This window comes from Falco naumanni, chromosome 12 (assembly GCF_017639655.2).
Source record: "Falco naumanni isolate bFalNau1 chromosome 12, bFalNau1.pat, whole genome shotgun sequence".
NCBI lineage: Eukaryota > Metazoa > Chordata > Aves > Falconiformes > Falconidae > Falco > Falco naumanni.
This window is the reverse complement of record NC_054065.1, coordinates 21455630-21479538: the sequence shown is the minus strand read 5'-3', so window position 1 is coordinate 21479538 and position 23909 is coordinate 21455630. Positions and strand designations below refer to the sequence as shown.

General features: G+C 38.6%; 1 protein-coding gene across 3 annotated transcripts in view; it reads right to left on the bottom strand.

Moving 5' to 3' along the window:
- The window catches only part of SYT14 (synaptotagmin 14), a 93891-nt gene extending 70371 nt beyond the window's left edge, over window positions 1-23520 (bottom strand). For all 3 annotated transcript variants that reach the window (XM_040612289.1, XM_040612290.1, XM_040612291.1), the window contains exons 1-2: window positions 23399-23520; window positions 10191-10238 (exon numbers count right to left, since the gene is read on the bottom strand). In XM_040612289.1, coding sequence (XP_040468223.1) covers window positions 10191-10238; window positions 23399-23411 — 61 coding nt within the window. In that variant the 5' untranslated portion in view covers window positions 23412-23520. The remainder of the gene's footprint in view (window positions 1-10190; window positions 10239-23398) is intronic.
- Between the last annotated feature and the right edge of the window lie 389 nt (window positions 23521-23909).

The following is a 23909-nucleotide window of genomic DNA, read 5'->3' as shown; positions in this document are numbered from 1 at the left end:
TTAAATCCTCTAATGTATTATTATAAAGCCACAAAAAAAAACCCAAAACTGTATTTCAATAGTCCACATGTAAATATGTACAGATTCCCATCTACCAAAAAAAGGTTTTATACATCACATTAATCCTTCAATTAGTTTCTCATAGCTGAAGTGTCAAGCAGTTATACTTTGTACACAGAAAAAAAATGGGTTTTTTTGCATATGAAATACATCTCTGCCACATTCAGCACCAGAATTATTTTGATTCAAACCACATTGTCATAAATTCCAATTGGTTTGGGCATTAATTGTACCATGAAAAGCATTTTTAAAACTCCCCAGAGATTCCCAATGGTTTCCTCTACCATCACAAACTAGTAGAAAGGCAATATTTTCTCATAGTCATATTTCCAATTCAAACTTCCTACTTCCATAAATATCATAATTATCCTCAGTTCTTTAAAAAATGATTTTTTTAAATTCATAATAATACAACAGTTTAAGAAATATTAAAAGAACAAATGTCTTACTACAATGTTATTAAGACTAATTGAATTGCTAGCTACAGAAATGGCAGAGAAAGTTATACTCATTACAGAAGTATTACATTATCATCATTTTAATTCACTTTTATTATCATCATCACTAGAATTAGAATTATTACAACACAGAAACTTACCATCTTTTCATCTTAGATACGAAATTAGCATCTTTCTCAAAGAAAAATTTCCCTATTATTAGACATATTTTCTTTTCCAAAAGGCATTTCAAACTCTTCAGAAAATAATGGCATCTCCAAATAAATATCACCAAAACAACAAAAATCCTCATACTAAAAGGCTTTTAATGTTTTTAATATGTACCTACCCCCAATTACATTTAATATCCAGTCAATTATTTTCAGAGCTCGCACACTCCACATCATAATGCTCACTTAGCTAGCAATATACAAAGCCACAGCATTATCTTAGTGATGTTTGAATTATTCATTTACAAAAGCAATACTATCTCTTCTGTGCACAAATTAAGTAACTAGGGGGTATGAGCCAAAAGAACCTCAATTACCTTTAAGATCCTAGCACAAAAACATATGAAATGAAGAAGGTATGCTTGTTTTTATTTGTAACTTGTTTTGTTTAAATTTTTTTACAACTTGATCTATTTTAGCCTTTGAAATTATTTTAAATAAACAGGCCTGTTGTTTTGTATTTAGTCCTGAAGAATAATTATTTACTGTTATTATTTTTCACACCATTACATCCTGACTTTACATGAAAATAACCTGTGTTGTCCAACTCAAAAATATTTTCACCCAAATGCTATTCTTTGCTACTCATCGCTTCATACCAACTTTCTGACTTGCATAAGAAACTAACATGTTTTCAGAAAGCTGAACAGGTTAGTGAACCAAAAAATAAGATTCATGCCTTGATTGCCTTTTCTTCATGCTTGAATTACTTACCTCCAAACAGCATATATTTATCTCTTACAGACAACTTATGTCATACCAGAAAAAAAGCAACCAAACAAAACTATCTATACCTCAGAGTCAGCTCAGAATTAAAATACTTTGGTCTGACTGTTTACAGGAATAAGAACTGTATTCTCGTATGTGTCAGTTTACATGTGTTTCTTTTATGACTGATTCCATAGGTTATTATAGTTACTCTAAAAGTAAGTAATTGTACTTGAAGGCTCAGTAAGATTTTTTGCTCTTTCTAAACAGCTTTTCTTTGACAAGGTAGACTCAATACACAAAGTTCCACATTAATTTAGCTGAATTACTATCTTCCTGTTTGATGGAGTAGTTGAAGAAGCAATCACAACTGAATAGAACCTAGTTTACCTAGACAAAATGCTACACCTACAGGGGGCAATATTTTATCCAGCATTGTGTTAAAAGACTAAAAAAATTAAATTCTTGACTACCTGCACTGTTTTACAAGCAAGACAAACTCTATGTGGCAGCTGACATTACTATAGAATAGTTTCCCATATAAAAAACAGAAGCAACTTCACCACAAAAACCAACTAGCTGATGTTTCTGCTAAAAGTCAATGACAATGAATTCTGAATTCCCTCTCAAAATTTTAATAAAGTGTCAAAAGACAAAATTCCAAAACTATTTCCTATGCTTCCTCTTTTATTTTGTATTCATCTTTCTCCTTTCTCTCATCTAAAACACTGGGGCTATGTAATTCCTTTCTACAAATGTACCTATTTCTTCTATGTTTTGCCAAAACAAGCATTAGGAAAAATGTTTTGGTTCAACTTAAAACAGAATTAAATCTCCTCTGTTAATGTTTTTAATTTTTTAGCTAAATTTAGGCAACATTAAAACTGAAGCCTTTCTGTATAAAGATGCTACCCCCTTCAATTCAAATCTGTATTTTGCCTTTCATCTGCAGCACAGACTTCTTCACTTAGCCCACTGCTGATGGCTACATTTGTCAGCTTATTATTTTAACATACACTGCTAGTCTTATGATGTTCTTTACTATGTGTTTGTTTCTCCTGCATCTTGCACATTGTTATACAGCACGTTTACACATTCTCTGGTACAAATTACAAGCACATGCAACATGAGCTACCTGTGTTTCAAACATCTGAAGTATCTATATCGAGTATAGTACTGTGACATGCAATTTTAACATGGAAATCATCTAAAAATGAACATAAAGCTGAAATGACAATTGAATTTCCCAAATAATAAAATTACTAACTAACATGACCCTTCCAGAAGCTTTGAATGACCGACAGGATGAAATCAGGATGAAAGTGTTTGTTTAACTTTCTATTTGGAATAACAACATCCTTTAAAAGTTCTATACATAAACCTTTCAAAGTAACACTAGGGAAAACAGAAAGCTTACATTATCTGAAGCGATACATGATGCCATTTAAAGGTTAATTTATAAAAAATGTCAGATACCTAACATTAAGTAAAAAATAAATCTGCTTGTTTACGTGAAAAAATTTACTGGAATTACTGTATGATGTCAGCTACACTGGTCTAACTCCACTGTCACTTTTATTCCAGTGGAACGTTATCAGGAATAATAGCAAATTTTTACCATTTGGTTTATGTCACTTCACACTGGCTGAAGGATAATCTGCACAGCTACAGAGCTAAATCAGAACTTTTTCCCCTCATTTTCCTAACATCTAATTAGGACTAATACGAAAAAAATATGTTTTAATATCTAGATTCCAGGGCTTCCTTCACATAGGAAGAAAGTTTAGAATGTATTCTAATTTTAAAAATCAATTTAATTTTATTTTGAGCAATGAAATTAATTGACTAAATATTTACATCAAATAAAGTTCAATATACTTCATAAATTATAGTGTCTATTAATAAAGACTTGGTTCAGCAAGTTAACTAGTCACATACAGAACTGTACAAAAACACTTAGCAGCAACTCTCGTATTGCCTCTGCAGATTGTCATTTACAGAATTCCTTTCCTTTTAAAATACTACGCTGAAAAAAACCTGTCTTCTGGAGATAAATTTAATTACAGGAAAGAAAGGACCCTGGGCTCCAAAACATCACTGTTCTAAGAAAGAATTTAGGAATAACAGAAGCCATAGTCTGAGATGGAGATTTAAACTTTTGACAGAAATCTTTTCATTCCTAAATCCTCATGGGCTGCGGAAGTTGTCAGCCTGCCACCCCTGCTGCTTTACCAGTCCCTCAGTGCCTTTTCTCTCTAACATGGAATTCATCTCCTGTTAAGTCCCATCTCACAACGGAAATCTCTGAAAAGAAACAGCAAAGGAAGCATTGCATTGCTACTTGGAATAGACATAGATCATGGAATCATCTTGATCACCCCCAAATCCCAATAATCTGTTGCAATTACATAGCATATTACACGACTGTATTCTCCACACAGTGGGTAAGAGAACAGCAGTGATTATAGATTTTTAATGGCACTCGAATAATCCCGCCAGTGCAAAAGTATTAAAGACCTGTAGGGGTCTAGAGACTTGCAAAACTTCATAGCTACTATGATGTAACTCTCCACTACTGGGGGAAAAAAAAAATCTAATAAAAAAATCTTTTAAAACCACATTTTTCCTATCAGCCACTACAATTAACAACAAAGTGTGAGACTATCCAGGATTCAGATTTCTGAACAGCGCAGTGATTAACTGAGCTACATAGCAAAGTGTATCGTACTCCGGAGTAAAAGTGATTATACAAACATTTTAAGTGAAGAAATGCCAGTTTGGATATAGCAAAGTTCTTAAACACAAAACTCGTTATGGAAGAAGAGTTACTGTGGGAGTTGGAATTACGTGACCCCCAGTAGCTGCTGTTTTCCAGCAGACTCTAAACACAGGAGAACACACAGAAAGTAAACATTGCTTCCTGCATGGGCATCAATAATCTCAAAGAAAAAATATTTACTCCTTATTTTCTCTAGTCCAAAATGTATACAGATTAGCTTTCCAACAGAGTGCAAAACTTAGTATATATTCTGGTGTTGTTAATTCTAACATTATTACTTTCATTTTTTAAATACGGAGCCATAGTTGGATAGTATCTCCCAGATTTATTAAGTTTAGCACTCATGGGGTTAAGGACACAAAATTTCTTCTAGCCTGGAAAAAAAATATCTGTTTGTCTATTTAAAATTAACTACAGCACAACTATGAACACATCGATTACATTATAAGAGTAGCTTTAATTGTGTATACTTTTTAATGAAGTTTTTATCTGTATCTCTGTAAAAAGAGAAAATGCACTTTACTTTGCACTGTCCACATCTTAACCCTTAAATGAGTAGAAACAACGTATAATATTTTACATTAGTGTGAGGTTACCTAATTTAAAGAAATTTGCCACCACCTGTGGTATCACCTTTTGCTTGATGAAAAACCAGAGCAGAGAAAAAAGGGGAAAATTATTTTGTTTCTTTTTCAGAGGCCCTTACTTAGTGTTGACTATCATAAAAACTGTAATATAATTTGAGTATCAGACTCAGTTGACTTTGAATAAAATAATGTTTCTACTTGTAAAATGAAACTCATGAATAAGTATGAATTTTTTCCGTTTGAATTAAATGCAGTCGGCAACTTAACATTCAGATACATGCAAATGGATAAGGATAGTTGACCAGCACATTAAAGAGGACATGGCTCTACTTAAAACATATTCTGACAAAACAAGAACTCATACCTTCTTATCTTTTCAAAATTTTATTACAAGTGACATTTTTCATTGTCAGCCAAAGACATTGTCTCTTTGCAACTTCCTTCTTTTGCATATTAAAGAGCACTTCTGTTCCATTATTAGTCACAAAGGCAGTTTGCTGAATAATTTCCTTTGTTTGCGAGACTGCCACAACAATAGAAAGAACAGCTTGCAAAAGAAAAAAGGGCTAAAAGATAATTTTTAAAAATCTGTGCAACTTGAACCTTACCCAGATACTCAATCCACATATCCATGAATTAATTAAAAAATACAATGCTGAGTTAGAAGTACCATTTTGCTTCACCTCAAAAATACATAAACAACAAAAGGTGAAAGAGACCTAAAAATAATATGACCGTACATTTTGTTCTTTAATGTCACTTTCATGTCATACAGTATTACACATATCAGAATATATTAGAGGGGGCTTGTTCAGTTACAACTCAGTATAGTACACACTCATCACAAGTCTGTCTCATCTATACAAACAGAACCTGAAGACACCCTTAATTAAAATATTAGCACATCTAACAAAAGCCACGTTAGACTAGCAGCCTAGCTACAGCGCACTACATAGCCGAAGTAAGATATAGTTTTCTGAACTCTGATCTCAATTTCCCTAAATTCTGTTATACACGTAGCAAATAACCAAAGGAACAACTTAACACAACTCCCATGATTCTCTCAAGAACATCTCTGTGTTAGGAAAACAGCCAGCAAAAAGGCAATCCTTTAACTGGGTAATTTCAGGAAACCCCTGTCTGTCACCTTCTACTGTCAAGAACCCTAAGTCACTGAATTAAATGACTCAGTCACTACTAAATAAACAGGACTCTTCTTTCCTTAGCCAAATATTCAATTTGTATTGTCAGACAAGAAGTAAGATTTTGAGTATGTCTGTGTACATAAAACAAACTTGCATTAAATAATAGAAGTAAACAAGAAGTTCATTTATAATAAAAGCAAAAGTATCTTTTTCCTTTTTCAATTCAACAATGTGTAAATACAAAATCACACAAACAGTTCAACTAACATTTAGCTATGTTAAACACAGGAGTCACAAATTCCAGTGCTGTATTACCAAAAGTCTGTAACTGATGATACTTCTTTACAGTTCTTGTGCAGCTGCAAGGTGACTTATTCTGTATTTTGCAGCTATTAGATGTTACATAACATCTAATTTTGTGTGCCACAAAACAGCACATTTTCAGGACACTCAAACCCCATATTTATGCATTTAGAAGCAGCCTCTATTTAAAAACACATATAAATTAGTTTCCAAGGCTTTCCAGAAAAACCTATCAGTCATCTTACTCCCTATCAGCTCTCCGCAGATTCTTCTCAAAAATGTATGAATCTGCTGAAAGGAAACTGAACATGCAAAATACTATAAAAATACTGTGAGCTTTCTTGTGCATACTAGAAGCGGACCCACCACAGTATATCTTGGGCAACTGTGGAGCTATAACATCACCATATGACATGAGAGCAGGCCCTGTGCTAGAGATTTGCTAACCAAGCAATTGTGAGTTCTGTATTGATACTGTCGTGGTATCATATTTACACTAGAGTTCAGATAACCTCAGATGTTGAATAAGCGCATTACAACTTTACTTGCAAATCTTTGAGTCTTAGAAAGCTTCAGATAAATCTACCAACCTAATTAGTTTTATTTATTTCAGTGGAAGCATTGTTAACATCAAAGATGCTTTAATGATGCTTTTGAATGAAAACACAACTGTTTTAAATGTAAACACAACTATTTGCAGTCCCAATATTGCAGCCTAGAGTACCTAAAAACCTGAAGATAACAAACATAAAAAAAACCAAAAAACTTTTTTTAGCCATACTTCTGACTAATCTGAGAAATGCAAAATTTACAAAAAATGTGAAGTTTCCAATTATTTTCATTTTAACAGCTGAATATTCTCAGAGCAGATGCTTCCTTTTTAAGCTTTGGGTTTTGTATTTACATTTATGACTTCATATATAGATATTTTCATTAAAGAATCTGAGCCAAACAGTGTGGTCACACATAGCCCAGCAGACCTTTCTGGTCCCTTTCCACATTTCATCATCTGATACACCAAGGTACCTACTTCCCTGGCAAAAATGAATGGGCAGGCAAGAAAAAGACAATTTAGGAGTGTGTTAATCACCAGCAACAGCTTTTCTTCAAGTTGTATAAACTCCATATAAATTCTAATTACATTCCATCACTTGAAACCGGAAAGTTTTCCTGTGCATTATTCATACAAGACTCATGCTTTCTTGCTTTTCCCTCTTCACGATTCAGTACAGGACAAGTGAGAAGGAACAACACTTTCATATTAGTTGCTTCTCAACAACATACTTGGAAGGACTATGAGAAAGATGGATGGACAAGCAACGCACAAATGTACACTGGACGTCTCTAAGATCTCTAGTTACTTAAGCTGGCTATTTACTACTGATCTTTCTTCCAGAGTTCCACATGGGCACTCTACAGAAAGCATCAGAGGCTTTCAGACAAATGGCAAATGCGGAACCATTTTGTCAAACACCACACCACATCCTCAGAGCCCCATGGACAGCCTGCGATGAAAATGAGTGAAACGCTGGGAGTGCCAGGGCGTGCTCTCCCGGCGCCACAGTCACACAGACACCAGCGAAAAAGGAGAGGGGGACAGTGCAAACTTACCTAGCACCAGACAAGACTACAAGGACATATCCACGGGTCAGTGTATTTAATTTGTCCATCAAACTTCTACAGTGAGCTCACAGATGGAAAAACGGCTTGGCTTGCACAGCACAGCCAAGAGATGGGGAAGAGGAAGACCTCTACCCCACAAAACGTTTCACCTCAATCCTGTGAAATAAGCTTGAAACAAGTACCCAGTGGCATTAAGGACAGAGCTGGAAGGTCTGATTTGATCAGCTCCAGACTGCTGGCAGCCAGGAATTCCCAACTTGGAAAGGCGGTCCTATTTAGAGGAGGACAATACGGGATCCTGAGCATGCACTCTGATCCTGGCAAACAAGCAGGCCTGGACAACAGGTAAATAAAGCAACCCTTAGGAGCCTGGCCACTGGTCAGACCATAAAAACATCTTGAATGCATATCAGATGAGTAAAGTCTTAGATAAAGTAACCAAAACACTACACAACTGGAAGATGAGGGATACGATGGCAAGCACTTTCTGCTTTATATGTACACCTCAAGCGGGGAGAGAGGACGGAGAAGAATGCACCTGCTCCACACACCGCAAGGGAAAATGTATCGGTAACATGGCTAGGCGCAGGGGCACACGATACACATGAAAACTCATAGGAAGAATAAAGGAACCCAGCATATTGCAGGCATAAATGGCACAAAGAGAGGCACTCTTTTAATCACACTTAACCCTAGGCTAATTTATAATCACCAATACTAAAACGTTGGTTCCATGCAACTGTTTATCATATCGTATCAATGACAAGCAGAGCTTAGGATCTGATGTTCAGGCATAACATAACATTAAAAAACCAAAAGTACATCTTTTCAATTTAGCTTCCCAGCAATAACATTAAAAACCCTACAACATTGCCTCCAAGAATGCAGAAAAACTATTGTTTCTTAAAAACACTACAGTACCCTAAAATAAATAGGGATAAGCAAGATTAATAGATTTTGAAACTTTATCAAGCAGGCTTCCTGAACCAAATGAGTTTCATAATTCAGAAAGAAAAACAGAGTGTATTACCAGAGCACTGTGTGTACCAGCTTGTACATCAATGGAAAAACAGAGGCAGCAATAAAGAAGTTTTTTTAAAAAACAATGGAGAACAAAAATACCACCAAATCATAAAAAGGAAAAAGTAACCTCCCCTCCAAAATTACAAAGTAGTAATAAAAAAAGCAAGAATGAAATTTACAGTTTAAAAAAGCTGAAAATTGTTTTTAATTACAATACTGTCAAACCACACACAACACTCAATTATTCTTTTAAAAGATATTTGAAAAAGGTGGCTTGTGATCATTAAGTTATTTTTAACCTTAACCAGTAGAATTAATTCTGAGGTTAGGAGATATTAAGGGGACATGTTAAAAAACCCCTGATTTTACCAAAACCTTTAAGTGAATGCAATGGAAACTAAGCTCTACTCAGAGGCCAAACAAAATGTATTGCTACCAAGTATGATGTGGTTTGACAATACTATTGAGCCAGTCTAACACTTGGCTGTTGTCAAAAAAGTCTTGCAGTCTTCCTCCTCTCCCAACACACTTTCTTATTCCTTTCATTTTGAAAGTGCTGAGTGAGAGTCTTCTGAGCTAATGTTGAGTCAATTGAAGGAACTAATCCTTGAAGAAACTACTGTTTTATCACGGTTATTATTAGCTTTCAGATCAGAACACAGAGATTCAACAGCAATGCTGCAAAAAGGAGTGTAGGGCTGGCAAAAGGGACAGAAAACAGAACTGTATCTAGGCAATATATCAGCTGAGCTGTTCTGTCAAACTCCAACTTCAGTTACTGTAGCTCAGCTTTAAACCTCTAGAAGTCCTCCTTGGAGCACAGCTCTGTTTCATGCTGTCAATTACTGGCTTCATTACTGACACGGTTGTTTTCAAAAAAGTCTGAGTCATTAGGATTTCAACTGAAAACACAAGCGGAGATTGCCAGCCCATCAGCTGTTTAAACTATCCCCACAACTTTCTATTACTACTAAAAATCAAATTACCCTACAAACGTCTAGACAAGGCAGAGATCAAAGTTTTTGTGGTTTCCTATCACAGCTGATCATTAACAACTTTCATGTAACTCAGTGAAAATCGGAAAAGCACGTTTTTTCCTTCTTGTAAAAAATAAAATTTTATTTTTGAATTTCACACTTTTTTTTTTTCTTTCTTTTTTTCATTGACAGTGTCAGCACCAAAATATTTTGCAACACTAAGATCCAGAAAACATAAGATCGTAACATTAGGTAGTAGATTTCTCTACCAGTACTAATCTCAAGCTAAGAAGTTCACTTTTACAAACCATCGCTTACCTTTTCTAATGCAGATTAGCTCATGCACACCACAAGTTCGTTCTCCACCTATGTGGAAATAAATCATTAGAAAACAGTAACAAGTGAAACATATTTAGCTCCTTAATAAGGCTTATAAACAGTGTAAAAGAAACAGCTGTAAACCCATGTAATTTAATAAAAATGCACAAGATTTCTTTAACAAGTTTTCAATTAACACATTATATCCTTTGGAGAAAATAAATGTAATGATGGTGCAGTCTGAAGAGTTTTACATAGGGTTTATACAGATGAAATTGCAAATGCAAGCAAAGTAACTGAAGCCACGCTAAGATTTCCCAAGCATAAAACATAATTTCCTGTTCTGAGGGAACCACCATCTACAGAATTCTCAAAATATCAACAATATTTGTTACATAATAGAATGCCAAACCAATATTATTATTCCATGGTAAAAAAAGAAAGCCCATTACTAAAGGTTGAGTTTACCTGGAATTTCTCCTTTAGAAGTGGGTGTTTTTTTAATTAAACAGCTGTATAGAATTTGAGACATTTATACAAGAACAATAAAACTGGTGCTAGAAATATTAAGCTTTAGTTTGCATTTTAATAAAAAACATATTAACATTATAATTACAGCTAGTAAACAAAACACTGATACATAATATACCTAGTGAGGACAACGAAGGAATCCACAAAGGAAGGACAAAACATTCAGTCAACCCTGTTGAAGGAGGAAGGTGTGACACCGGGATGGGACATGAAAAACCTATTTCTAAGCCTTGCAGAAGGAGGTATGGCAGTTACAAACTACTGAAGGCATTTTTTTAATGGTATCTAGAAAGTCTTAGAAGAGCAGGGTTCCTTTTATTATGATTACTTTATATGGAATACATTTACAGTATTCACAATCCTCTTTTCTTTTAAAAAAATATGTTTTGGAAAGACACACTCCACAGTCAAACCTTAAATTGCAGGCTACACCAAGCTATGGCTAAGACAGGCCATACCCCAACGCCCACTAACCCCTTCTCCGCCAACACCACCAGCCTGCACATGTATGAATACAGAACTGAAGGGAACTGCCTTTTTCACAGGTTTTCATACCCAGTTCTCTACAACCCCATAAAAATACAGAACAGACAGTTCCCAGAACTCACAAAACATCTATTCCATATGCATTAATCGGTACTGGGCTCCAAACACTGCATCACACACTAAAACAAGCTTTAGATAACAAAACTTTTCCATCTCAAAAATGTGGAAATATATTATCTCCTTCATTCCATAATAAAGGAATTATGCCACACAATAAAGGATATTATGATATAACATCAACTAGTATTTAAAACCCATAATTTATAACACTAACAGATGGTGGTGTAAAAGTTTTAAGACACCTGTATTTGGACTTAAATTTACATTTTAAAGAAGTAACTGTAGGAAATGCATATATTAGAGGGGGGAAAGGATCAAATAAATGGAGTAAAACATAACTCTTCTATAAATAAAATTAAATGCCTATGAGGTATGAACTTAAAAAGAATCCTCATTTTATATCATCATACCTTTTTTTTCATATCCAGTAACATGAAATATAAGCCTCAAAGGTACTTTTGAAAGGGAAATCAAGTACCAATGAGATTGAGGATCCCATGACTTTTGTACAGTTGTCACCATTACAAAACCCAGTTCTAAAAGCAATGTAACAACTGCCTCTTTTCAGTGCATTCTAGCAGCTGGAAAATATCCTTTTTGGAAGGAAAACATAATGAAAACTAAATAAACAAAATAATCCAGCTTTAGGACAACATGGCGTTAAAAAAAACAAACGTTGGAAGAAGATTACAATCTTCTTTGAAGTAGTTGCAAAACAGAAACTGAGTGCCTGAAACTCCTCCCTGTATCTTCTTCCCCCAGTAGACTTAAATTCAGCAGTGAAGAAAGAAGAAAAATTACTGGGGAAAATTTTTTTTTTTCATTACACAGATGCTAGACAGTTATTTAAAAACAAAGATTCACCTAGAAATTACCGAGTCAAGAACAGCAAGCATTAGATTTTAGTTATATACTGCCCTCAGTGAAATCTACCAGCTTGAAATACCATAAAATACTAAGTTTGGATTTTGCATCACTACCTATTGTTTTCTAAAGATAGATATCTTTTTTCAATCGCTTAGATGCTAAAATGTGATGGTGTTCTACTAAATAAAGGCTTTACATTAATTGTCATGTTACTTTTTATTGACCACAAGGCCATCTAATAAATTTATAAATTTTAACATGCATTTATTCAGAATTTTTTTCCTTTTTATTTTGTTAGAAAATGCTGAATTATATTCCTCATTTAATAGGTGATTAATCTATCACTTTTTCCAAACTGCTTTTGAATGGAAATCAACTATTAAATAAAAATATATCAAGTGATCTACATGCTCTGAAAATAAAGTTGAAGAAAGTATATCTTATCTTTTAAATTAACCTGTTTATTAAACACATGAATTATTACCCTCATGTGACGTGCACAGATTCTTTTTTTTCCCTAGTCCTCGTCAAAACTGTGGAATTAATACGTTATTGACACCTTGCTTTTACTCACAGATTAACAAACACACACAAGTTTTTCTGTCTTTCCAACTCCCAAGAAGTCTCTCAGCTTTGAATAACCTAGTCATTGAAAGAAACTAAACTGAAAATACAAAAACATTTTGCATGACAGGAAGACATCACCTGCTAATTTAGTATTTCAGTCTGAAAAGACTGGTTTTGTGTCAGTAAGCCCACAAACCCCAAAGGTCATCAGTATGATCTTAAATTCTCTTAAATTTTAGTCTTTAAATGTTACTTTAAAGTAAATGATTTTAATATAGCAGTAGTCCACCATACTTTTATAGTTAATTAAAATTTAAGTTTGATTTAGATACAAAGTATTATTAATTCTATTTCATCTTGACTACGAACATGATCTCCTACTTAACAGTGCAAAGTTTTAAGCGAGTTTGCATCTAAAACTACATAATACTTTACCCAAAATGTAATCTGAGAATACAAAAAAAAACCCCTGGGGACATACAGCTTTTCATAATTTCATGCAATGGAAGTAAAATGCAAAATCATGAAAGATGAAGTAATTTTAGAACTGCACACTCAACAAAACATTTGAATTTTCTTGAGCAAGAAGGACCACCTAGTGGCCCTAAAATCTAAATAATTCAAACATTTAGCACAAGTAAAATGGCTAGATGTTTTACAGAGACAGCTGAAACACCTGGTGAAGTTTAATTTTCTCAATTTAAGACACATATTTTGCATATCAAATCTCTACTTGCCAAGATGACTATCACACCCAAAAGATGAAAAGTTGTACATCAAAGAAGATAAAGCACCACCTGAATTTTGTATTGATTAAACTGTAGTATTTTATGTCTTTATGAAAGTAGTACAATTCAAAATTAAAAGTTTACTACGGTTGGACTTTAGTTGAAACTCCGCTACCAGATGCTGAAAATAATTGGCTAGGAAATTTAACATAGGCATCATCATAGAGTGATTTAGCTTGGGAATGACCTTTGGCGCTCCCAGAGACTTAAGAGCAGGACCACCTTTACAGGAGGTTCCTCTGGGCCTCAACCAACCAAAAGTTTTGCAAGGACCACGATCCCTTGATCTCCAGGCACCACCGGTTCCTAGGGGAAAGCAGGGAAGGTGTGACCCTTCTCACTGGGAGCACTTCTTCCTTACAGGCAGTCAGATTATCCCGTTGCTTCATGTGCTGTCATGGTGCACCTGGAGAAACCACGTCCACTTCTTGGATCCCCTTACAGAGCAAAAGGCTGCAGTGAGTCCCCTTCAGGTTTTCCTGGACTACACAAACATATTCCCTAGGCCTCTCCTCGTGTGAGGAGAGCACACCTTCGCAGCACTCTGCTGGAGTCTTCAGTTTGTCAGTCTCTCTCACACTGGGTTAACACGGCTGGATGCACACGGCTGGTCCACGTTCAGCTTGCTGTTCACCAGAACCCTCAGGTTTTTTTGTGCAACTGCTCCTGGCCAGCCTGGCCACAGCTTGCAGCGCTGCGTGAACTTGGACTTTCCATTTGCCTGTGTTGAAGCTCATGGGGTTCCCTCCAGCCCATTCTTTCATCTTGCTGAGTGCCTGTCAGACAGCAGCCCTGCCCTCCAGCTTACTAACTGCTCCCCTGCCTGGCATCATCCCACACACTCAGTGACGGTGCATTCCATCCCTTCAACAAACACACACACGGACTCAGTTCCAGTATTGATACTGTGGTGCAATTTAGGCTACTGCATATAAAATACATTATTCTTCAGTTCAGCAACAAATCCATGTTAGTAGCAGCAGCAGAACACTACAGGGTATCACAGAAGTCTTCCTCAACGGGAGTGCATTTTGGAACATAGTTTTACATGATGAATTACTTTCCTGCTGAGGATTGTATTTTAAATAGCACTTTCATAAGCTTGGACTACTTTCAATAAACGTTCACCTAACATTCCATTCAACGTTAGACAACTATTTTTTCACTTGAAAAACCCATGAAATTCCAGTGCAGAATGACAACACCACACAGGCTGAGCAGCACAACCAGCAGTGCAGCATTCATTACAGCCCTTGAGAGCCCACCTTGCCGAATTACAGAGGGGCAGCGGCTGCTGCCCATGCACAGCAGTGGCAAAGCACATCCATTTCAGCAGAGCTCCTTCACTCCTGCTCTGTGACTCCCATCAGACACAGCCATAGTCAACCTACAGATCACAGGTGAGGCTGGTCACCTGCCTCAAGCAGGCAAGACCGTCAAATGAGAAGGGAAAAACAGTGCTGTGCAGCAAATGCGTAAAGTAGAGGTGTTACGGTGCAGAAATGCAAAACAGGATACAAGTGATAAAGCCTAACACAGTTAATGTTGACATCTCCAAAGCATGTGGAAATACTAATGCTTTTGCTATGAACACAAGATGCTTATGAAACCCATTCTTACGCTAAGCTGTTTCATATAACATACAATAAATTCATTCTAAAAGACAACTATAATGAAAGCGTTCTGGCTTACAGATACCAACAAATCTAATCCTTTAAAAACTGCCTCCTACCATGAACTGAATTTAAGGAAGAATCTGGTTTTAGATGGACAGACAGCTAACTGGAAAGGAAAATAAAGCTGAAAAGACTTTCACAAAACAGCAACTCTACAGCTGGCATCAGTATGGTGTTTCTCCAAAAAGGTTACATACACCCATTAGCCCATCCTCACTCATGGTATAAAATCGCCTCTGGACTCCTTTAGTATCCTTTTTCACCATTTTAGCCTACAAATAATATTGCATATATAAAAAATGAAATGTTTAACGTTGAATGCTTGGAAATAGTTGCAAAGCAAACTAAAAAGCAAACAACATTTGAATTCATTAGGAAAGACACAGCAAGTTTAAAAAAAATAAAATTTGTTATTTTATATACTTATTATGCGCCCACATCCTGTATATTTTGTTGAATTCTGATGTCTTCTCTGTCCTACCTCAGAGAATAAAGTAAAACCACAGAAGTCACAGAGAAAGGCAAAAGAAGTCAATAAAAACGGTTACATGTGAGAAGTGATTTAATGTACTAAGACTCTTGGACCTGGCAAAAAACCACAACAGATGGTGGATGTAAGCATGTGAATAAAGAACAATTATTTACTGTCTAACCCACTAATAAGAAAAGTAAGTATCAGATTAAATTAGCAGCAGATGTGTTCAAGACCAGAAGTTTTCAAGAGTAAAAGTTCAAAATCAACATTCTGGTTTTATAATACAAACTCCTACTGCAAAGGCTGTCTTCTCTGCTAGCACCACTAAAAATTATTGCTACCTAGTAATTTCTTAGCCTAAGGATAAGGTCATTTACCTGCCCTGACTTAAGAGTATTTTGCTTGTTGTTATCCAACCATAAAAGTAATGACAAGCATTAAAACTTTCCACATGGAAAATATTTAATTATATTTGTAATCAACTGAACCAATGACACTGATCAATTAATAATTAATCAAGAACAGCATAGCCATTTCTGGTTTTTAAACAAACTTTGCATCTGATCCTACACACAATGAAATAAATGGAAGTATCTCCATGGGCTTACAGAAGCCAAAATGAAATGGAGATAGCATGGATTTTCTAAGCTATGTCACAGAGAGGTTCTCAGGGATCTTCTCACCCCATCATGAAAATAATATCATCTCAGTGTTCTTTCCACTCAGAATAACCACACACTTCTCTTTCCCTAACTGACAACTGAAATATAATTAGCACTTTTAAAAAAAGATTAGCAAATTCTTTATTTTACATTGTTCTCAGTCAAATACCACTTCAGATAACTCTTTGCCCTGGTTTCAGCTGGGATAGAGTTGTTCTCTTCTTAACAGTAGTACCGTGCTGTGTGTTAGCTCTGATGTGAGAACAGTGCTGACAGCACGCTGATGGTTTTGGTTGTTTCTAGGTAATGTTTATCCGAAATCAAGGACTTTTCAGTTTCTTGGGCCTGGCGAGGGAAGAGGGCTGGAGGGGCACAGGGAACTGGGAGGGGACACAGCCAGGACAGCTGACCCCAACTGGCCAAAGAGGTATTCCATATCACACGATGTCATGCTGAGTATATAAACTGGGGGAAGGAGAAGGAAGGGGGGGACATTCAGCTTTATGGCGTTTGTCCTCCCAAGTAACTGTTACACGTGATGGAGCCCGGCTTCCCTGGGGGGGATGGCCAAACACCTGCTGCCCATGGGAAGCGGTGAATGAATTCCATGTTTTGCTTTGCTCGCATGCGCGGCTTTTGCTGTACCTATTGAATTGTTGTTATCTCAACCCTCAAGTTTTACATTCCTTTCTGATTCTCCTCCCCATCCCTCTGGGTGAGGGGGAGTGAGTGAGCAGCTGCGTGGTGCTTGGTTGCCCGCTGGGGTTAAACCACAAGCGTCTTACTAGTGGAAATGGAGAAACACAGTAACTGTAACTAGCAACAAAAAACATTCAGCATAGATGGATCGAATCTGACCGATATAAAACCTGTGGATATATTTTAAAATAAGAATGGAAAGAGAACCAGCAGCTACAAGAATTGTTCCTTCACTGTAAATGACAAGAAGATTAAATATACATTGCCAAGCAAGGTATGGTGCTATCTAATGCTCTGGATATAGAAAGAAAGATGTCATTAACAAAAGTTGATAGCAAAAAAGGGATGAAAAGTTAGTATGAGTTTTAGCTAATTCCTACAGTTATTACTTAACACTACTGAACCACCACTCTAGAGCAAAGTTTTACAACAGAAAGTAATCTGAGAAATATTTCTTTTTTTTCAGTGATTGATGATCTATGGACTTCTGTGTATGATTTACTTTGAAAGTGTACATTTTAATAATTTTAGTTACTTAAATTCTAAGAAAAATATACTCACAGCAATAGCATCAGTAACTGGATTTCTCATATTTCACATAGTTTCTGATACAAAGGGAAATTACTACAAAGAATTTATATTTCAAAAGAACCCAGTTAATAGGAAAACTGCTTATTTTAGACCACAAAACAAAAATACCTGTAAGATGTGTGTCAATCATACTGAAACTACCACTCCACATCAAAGAAGGTGCTCCTCTGCAGAGTGTGACCTATTGGTTCACAAACTCAACACTCATTTTCTGTCTTCATTAACTTTCAAAACCAGCCCAAAGCTTCTCCACCTCACTCTGGAGACAGATTTACACAAAAAAATCAGAAAGTATCTCCCACATCCAAGAGTTAAATAATCAAAAATTAAGAAGTGCAAGGATTGAATGCTGACTTGAAATCTACTTCAGTCCCCAGGTGCACATTTAGTTTTACATATGAACATCAGACCTTTGCTTTACGCAGTTCAAAACCTGGCAATATTCAGGAAAAAAACCTGAGAATATCAGCTGTAGATCCCTCACATCATGCATTACAAAAGCTGGAAGAAGTGTAATTGAATCAGGCTGGAAATAAGGTGAAAAGAAAATATGACCTAATGGTAAAAGCAGTTGAAAGTTGTCTGGAAGACAGCAAGACTTTCCTCCCTTGTAGATCCCCTGTATTTTGATGGGCAGTAATATAAGCCAACATTTTTCATCAGCAACTCTGTTTGCTTTCCTGCATGCCCACCTTGAATGCCAAGAATTCCCATTTGCAAAAAAGCATTAAAAACAAACAGAATTCAATAAGAATTTCACTTTGAATACATCAGCTGTTCTTACATCAAGTATGATGGTTTCAACTGAGCCCACAGAGAGCTTGTCAAAAAGAAGTCTGTAGAGCATTAGAGGTTAGATTTTTATTTTTTTTAAGGTAACCCATTCTATTACCTAGAAGGTGATGGAGACCTAACAGCTTGCTTTATTTCAACAGATAACACTACAGTGATGATGGTGTACAAAGTTTTACTGTCATCAGCACATAATGCACAGAATCATCCCTAAAATGACAATAAAAAAATAAGTAACAGGTAACACTCACTGTATAGTTTCCACTACAGACAGTGAATGAGAATATGACAGCATTAAATAGATTCCATGTGGCTGATCAAATCTGATACCCCGACATTTGATCCACCCTACGTTTGACAAATGTGTTTATAAGTGGGCCTAAGTACAAAACATGGCTTCTTATGTTTAGGCTTTATTTAATACTGCTGCTCAACTCCTGCCCTGGCTGCACCAACTTGGATTGAGAAGCACTTCGGCCAATTCAGGTCAGCGCTAACTTGTGGACCTCTGCCTCTGTGGCATCTTCTATCCTTCTAGTACATGCTGCAACGACACCCAAACATCCCAGGTAACTTGGAAGTCAAGATAAAACTGTTCTCTAGGCAAGATTCAACCTATGAGCCATACATACGCTACTCCTACCTAAGCACTGCATGCAGCTCGTTGATCTTTTGTTTCCCTTTCTGGATTCTGGAAATCTGCAATTAGACATAGTTTTCACGCAACCTATATGAAGCAGTGCTCTAAATCCTCTCTCTTCTTATTGCCATAAAAAAAAAAAAAAGTAGGTTCATTCAGTAACTTTTGGTTTTGCTTCCCAAGGAAATGAGAGTTATGTAATTAAACAGTTCATTTCCCGCCCCATCCTCCTATTGCTTACAAATTCACTGGTTAACTTAAGCCAATATCGACAGAAAGTTTTAGGAACTTAACACTTTTAGGATTCTATGTTTCGTGAAAATTCAGCAGTCAAATACAACACAAACACAGACGCACACCAAACACACGGACAGCCAACCAGCTCATAAATCCCTGCACTGCACACACAGCTGCAGCTGCCTGTTCCCAACCAAACAGCTGGTAGATGAGGGAAGAAAGGGAGGACAATTTTGTCAGAAACATCAGAGAGCTCATGACACTTCAGAGACACTCAGGCGATGCAGGAACAAAATGAAAGGTATTCAAAAAGCCTAGATACGCGATGAGGACCTTGGCATGCTACATCAGGAAGGACAAGTGTTACACTGGTAGGACCACAAAGGAAAAAATTTGGGAAGCCATGTTCATTAATCTCACTACTCTAGCAATAACTTCCTAGATAACAGCACCACCTTGTAATTCTTGCTTCTCTACTAGATCCCTTTTACCTGTACAGCTCATTATTCTCTTTAATACTACTTCTTAGTGTTTAACACTTAACTCCTCACAATGGAAACCACAGGAAAGAACTTACATTCAAAAAGAATTAACTCACTCTGAAAAGGTTCATTTCTAAATGTATTCCCTTCCCTGAGAAACATACACTTTTGTGTAGTCTATACCACATTACAACATGTTCAAGTGCAGCCCAAAAACCTGGTAAAAGTAGATTCATGAGGATATGCAAGATATGCAATTCTGCCTTAGGTTACAAAGCACCCCACTGCAACCTTTAAATTTCTTTTCTTTCCTCCATGCAATGCGATGTGATTTCCATTTCTAGCTCCTCACCCAGTCTGCAATTCAATTGAACTCTTAAAGCAGGTGCCCAAGTTTTGCTCAGAAGAGGAAAAGCGGCACAAAGAAATCAAATTAATGCTGCCATGAGGAACATTACCAGGGCAATGCTGAAGGCTTCTCAGAAGTGACTCCTCAACTCTCCCTCTTCCCAGCCACAGCAAACTGCCACAAGACCCCAGGTCTGACAGCCACAGGTGGGAGGTTTTTAATCTCAAGACTGCCTACCAGTCTGGTCTTACTACTGCTTTCAGTTCGGCCTTACTCTCTACCACGTTTGCCATCCTCCACGTTCTGATACTCTCCATATTAGATGAATTCACCCTTTCCCCACAAAAAAGTGGAAATATTAAGCATGAAACTTTGTACCTTAAAACAGAGCTCCTACTTAATACTAACACCATTTTTATTTTGGAAGAGAAATATACAGAAATAGGAACTGTAAATCCAATTCTTTAATCCCACTTAAGCCAAATTTTTTCCAGTTGCCCTCTGCTGTTTCCTCACAAATCTGAGCTTGCTTGACTTATGCAGACTATATACCTGATGTCCTTATGAAGAAATAGAAAAGAACACGTTTCAACTTATTAACTTTCTAAAGAAAAAGATGTAATTGTTCCCACCATCACTAAATTAAGGCTTTCAACTTGGTCACATGAAGAATACTTGTCTTTTAAAAGTCCGTCAGTGATCATAATGCATAAAAGTAACAAAGCATTGTCACTGACCAAAACGACAATGGTCATTGGCCATGGCCAACAGCTCCCTGGTTCTCTGTAACACCTGATAGAAAAAGCCACACTTTTATAAAACCTTTGGGGTTTCATATGAGAACAGCTATAAAGAGGTATACTGACAAAGCGGCATGGGAAATAGTACTTACAAATATTTAATAACCAAAAGCACTTAATTTCTTGCAGCTAACAAATCCTATTTTAATTTGAGCTCTTTTCATTTTGTGCCCTCATACAACTGTATATGTCTTGCTTTGAAGGAGTTTTGAACTATTTTATATTTATTCTTTAATCAGAAGTTTTCAATCTTACTTATTTCCCATGACTTCACCGGGGGAACAAAAAAAAAAAAAAAATCAAAAAAACCTGGACAACTGCAGTGTCTTTAAAACTGAGCAAAGTATCTTCTCTGTTTACTTAATTAAATACATTTACAGATTTACTTAGACACAAAGTAAATTCTGTATCTTGACCCTGTCCTGTGATCTGATCCTGAATTCAACAGTTAGTTTTCACCCAAATCAAACTCACATATTTAAACACTGCTGGCCAGGAAACAGCACTGCTAATCAGGGAAGTCAAGGCAAGCTACTGTTGCACAGGCAGTAGGGAGAGAAGACCAAGACAAGGAGTAAAAATTTTAACACCTACTAACAAACCTACAGCAATCAGCTATTCAGCTGAAAACAAAAGAGGATGCTACATGCCTGCTACAGACTACAGTGCAAGTACATTGCATTTTCTGTCTTCAGGAAGAGTACTAAATCAAAACCTAGCAGATCATTTTCATGATTGGGTATTTTCTTTTTATCCCACCTCACATGTAACTACAAACTGTGCACCCAATTTTCTCAAGAGCTGAAGCCCCACTTTGGCAATTTCATTTAAGTGCCTACAAGGCAGTTGGGCTACTTCTGAAGTCTGCTCCTAATGAGAAGTGTTGCAATCTTTTCAAAGGCTAGATTGCTTTAATCATTCATGAGTATTTGCTTTAACTTTTAAGTAGTAATATCCTAAACCCTCTGAAAATGTTAAACATGAATTTCACGTTTTTGTGAATATTTTCAGATCTAAGAAAATCTCACGGATTTCTGCGATAATGCAGCCTACAATGAAAACAAAAGACAGACTTCGAAGGATTTTTTTAATTTCTGCATTTGAGTTATGTAAAAAGTCCAGACCCAGCAGAAATTTTTGCTATCTTCTTGATAACATTAAGAGGGCTTTTCAGCAGAAAACAACCTAGCCAACTTAAAACTCAGAGTCCTGGTCCACACACCTTCCAAGACAGGGTGAACACGCAGCTCTGCTTGTGCAGTACAACTTCTTAACAGAGGCCTGAAATACTAATTCAAGGAAAATGACAGCACAGAAGCATCGCACATGAAAAACAAACAGCAGCAGTTTGTTTCCTTCCCCCCCCTCCCCTCACTGTTTTACTAGATCCTTTAAGTTATAACAACAGATGCTTTCAGAAAGAAACGCCACAGTCGGGGAAGCAGCATACTTTAGGACCTTCTTTTGCTGGAAACCAAGTTCTGAGAATTTATTTTTTTTTAAAGGATTTTTAACCAGGTGCAAAATTACTCTCAGAATGGAGAGGGCAGGTTTCAAAACAAAGCTCTGACACCCTGCCTTTTCAGATAATCATCTCCAAACCAACCCAACAAGTGTCTAGCACACCTCACTCCTTCGTTGTTGTTGTTGTTGTTGCGAAGTGATGACTAGAAAGATCTGCGGACACAGGCGCCAGCACAGCCTGTTAGCTCTCAGCAGCCGGGCAGCCGGCACAGAGCGCGGAACCTCCCTCGCCTGGGGAATCAGTTTTCAGAGACTCGGGGCCAGGAGGGACGATGAGTTTTAAAGCAGTTGGCAAAGTCTCTCCGGGAAGGCCGGGCAGGGCTGCGCACGTTCAGCAAGGGCCGTTCCCAGCCAGGCTGCGGGCTGCTCCGCGGCAGCCCCTGGCTCCGGCGCTCCGGGACCCGGCGGCGGGCAGAGGCGGCGCAGCCCCCGCCGCCCCCCAGCGCCGGGGCGGCTCACGGCACGGGGGGGGGGCGACTCCGTGCCCCCGGGTCCCCTCCGCACAGCCCGGCATCCCCGGTACGGGGGAGGACGAGGAGGGACGGAAGGATGCCGGCCACCGTGCCAGGGATTATTTACCCGCGCCCGGCGCCCAGGCACGGAGCCGCGAGGAGGGAGCGGCGCCGCTCCCCGCTCCCCTCCGCACGACACGGCCCCTCCGCTACAGCCCCCGCCGCCGGGCCGGGCCGGGTGGGGGGGAGAGAGAGGAGAGGCGCCCCGCTGCCGCCCTCCTCAGCCCGGCTCCGGGCACCGCCGGGCGGGGGTGCCGCTCGGCTCCGGCGCGCCCCCGCCTCACGCCGCGGTGGGAGCCCTCCCCGCCGGAGCCGCCCCCCTCCCCGTGCCCGGGGGAGGAGAGGGAGAGGAGGGGGCTGGGGGAGGGGAGCGATTCGGGGCGAGAGGAGCCCGTTATTGGCCTACTTACCATCAATCGCCATGATCCCGGGGTGGGCCGTACCAAGTGCAGCGCACGCAGGAGAGGCGCTGCCGGGCGCCGCGGCTGCGAGACGGGAGCGCCGCGCGGGGCCGGGCGGGGGCGGCGGGAAATCGCGGGGGGGGGCCGGGCCGGCGGAGCGTGCCGGGGCGCGTGACTCCTCCCCCCCGGCCGCCACCGCCCTGCGCGCGCGCCCGCCCGCGTGCGGCGGCCGTTGAAGCGGCGGGGCTCGGCGGCCGGCGCGCGCCTGCCCACGGCGGGCCGGCGGAGGCCCCGGCGGGCCGGGCCCGGCCGCAGCGGCGGGGGGGCGGCCCCGGAGCATCTCCCGCGCCGCGGGGCGGGGAACGCCCGCACTCGGGGCGGGAAGGGCCCGTCGCTCTCCGTGGTCCTGACCGTAACGCGCTGCGACAGCAGCACCCAACGCCCTTAGTCTCGGGGGTGTCAAACCGGATTAACGTTCTGTGCGTCTTCAGAAGGGCTTGACACCTTCGAACCTACAGCA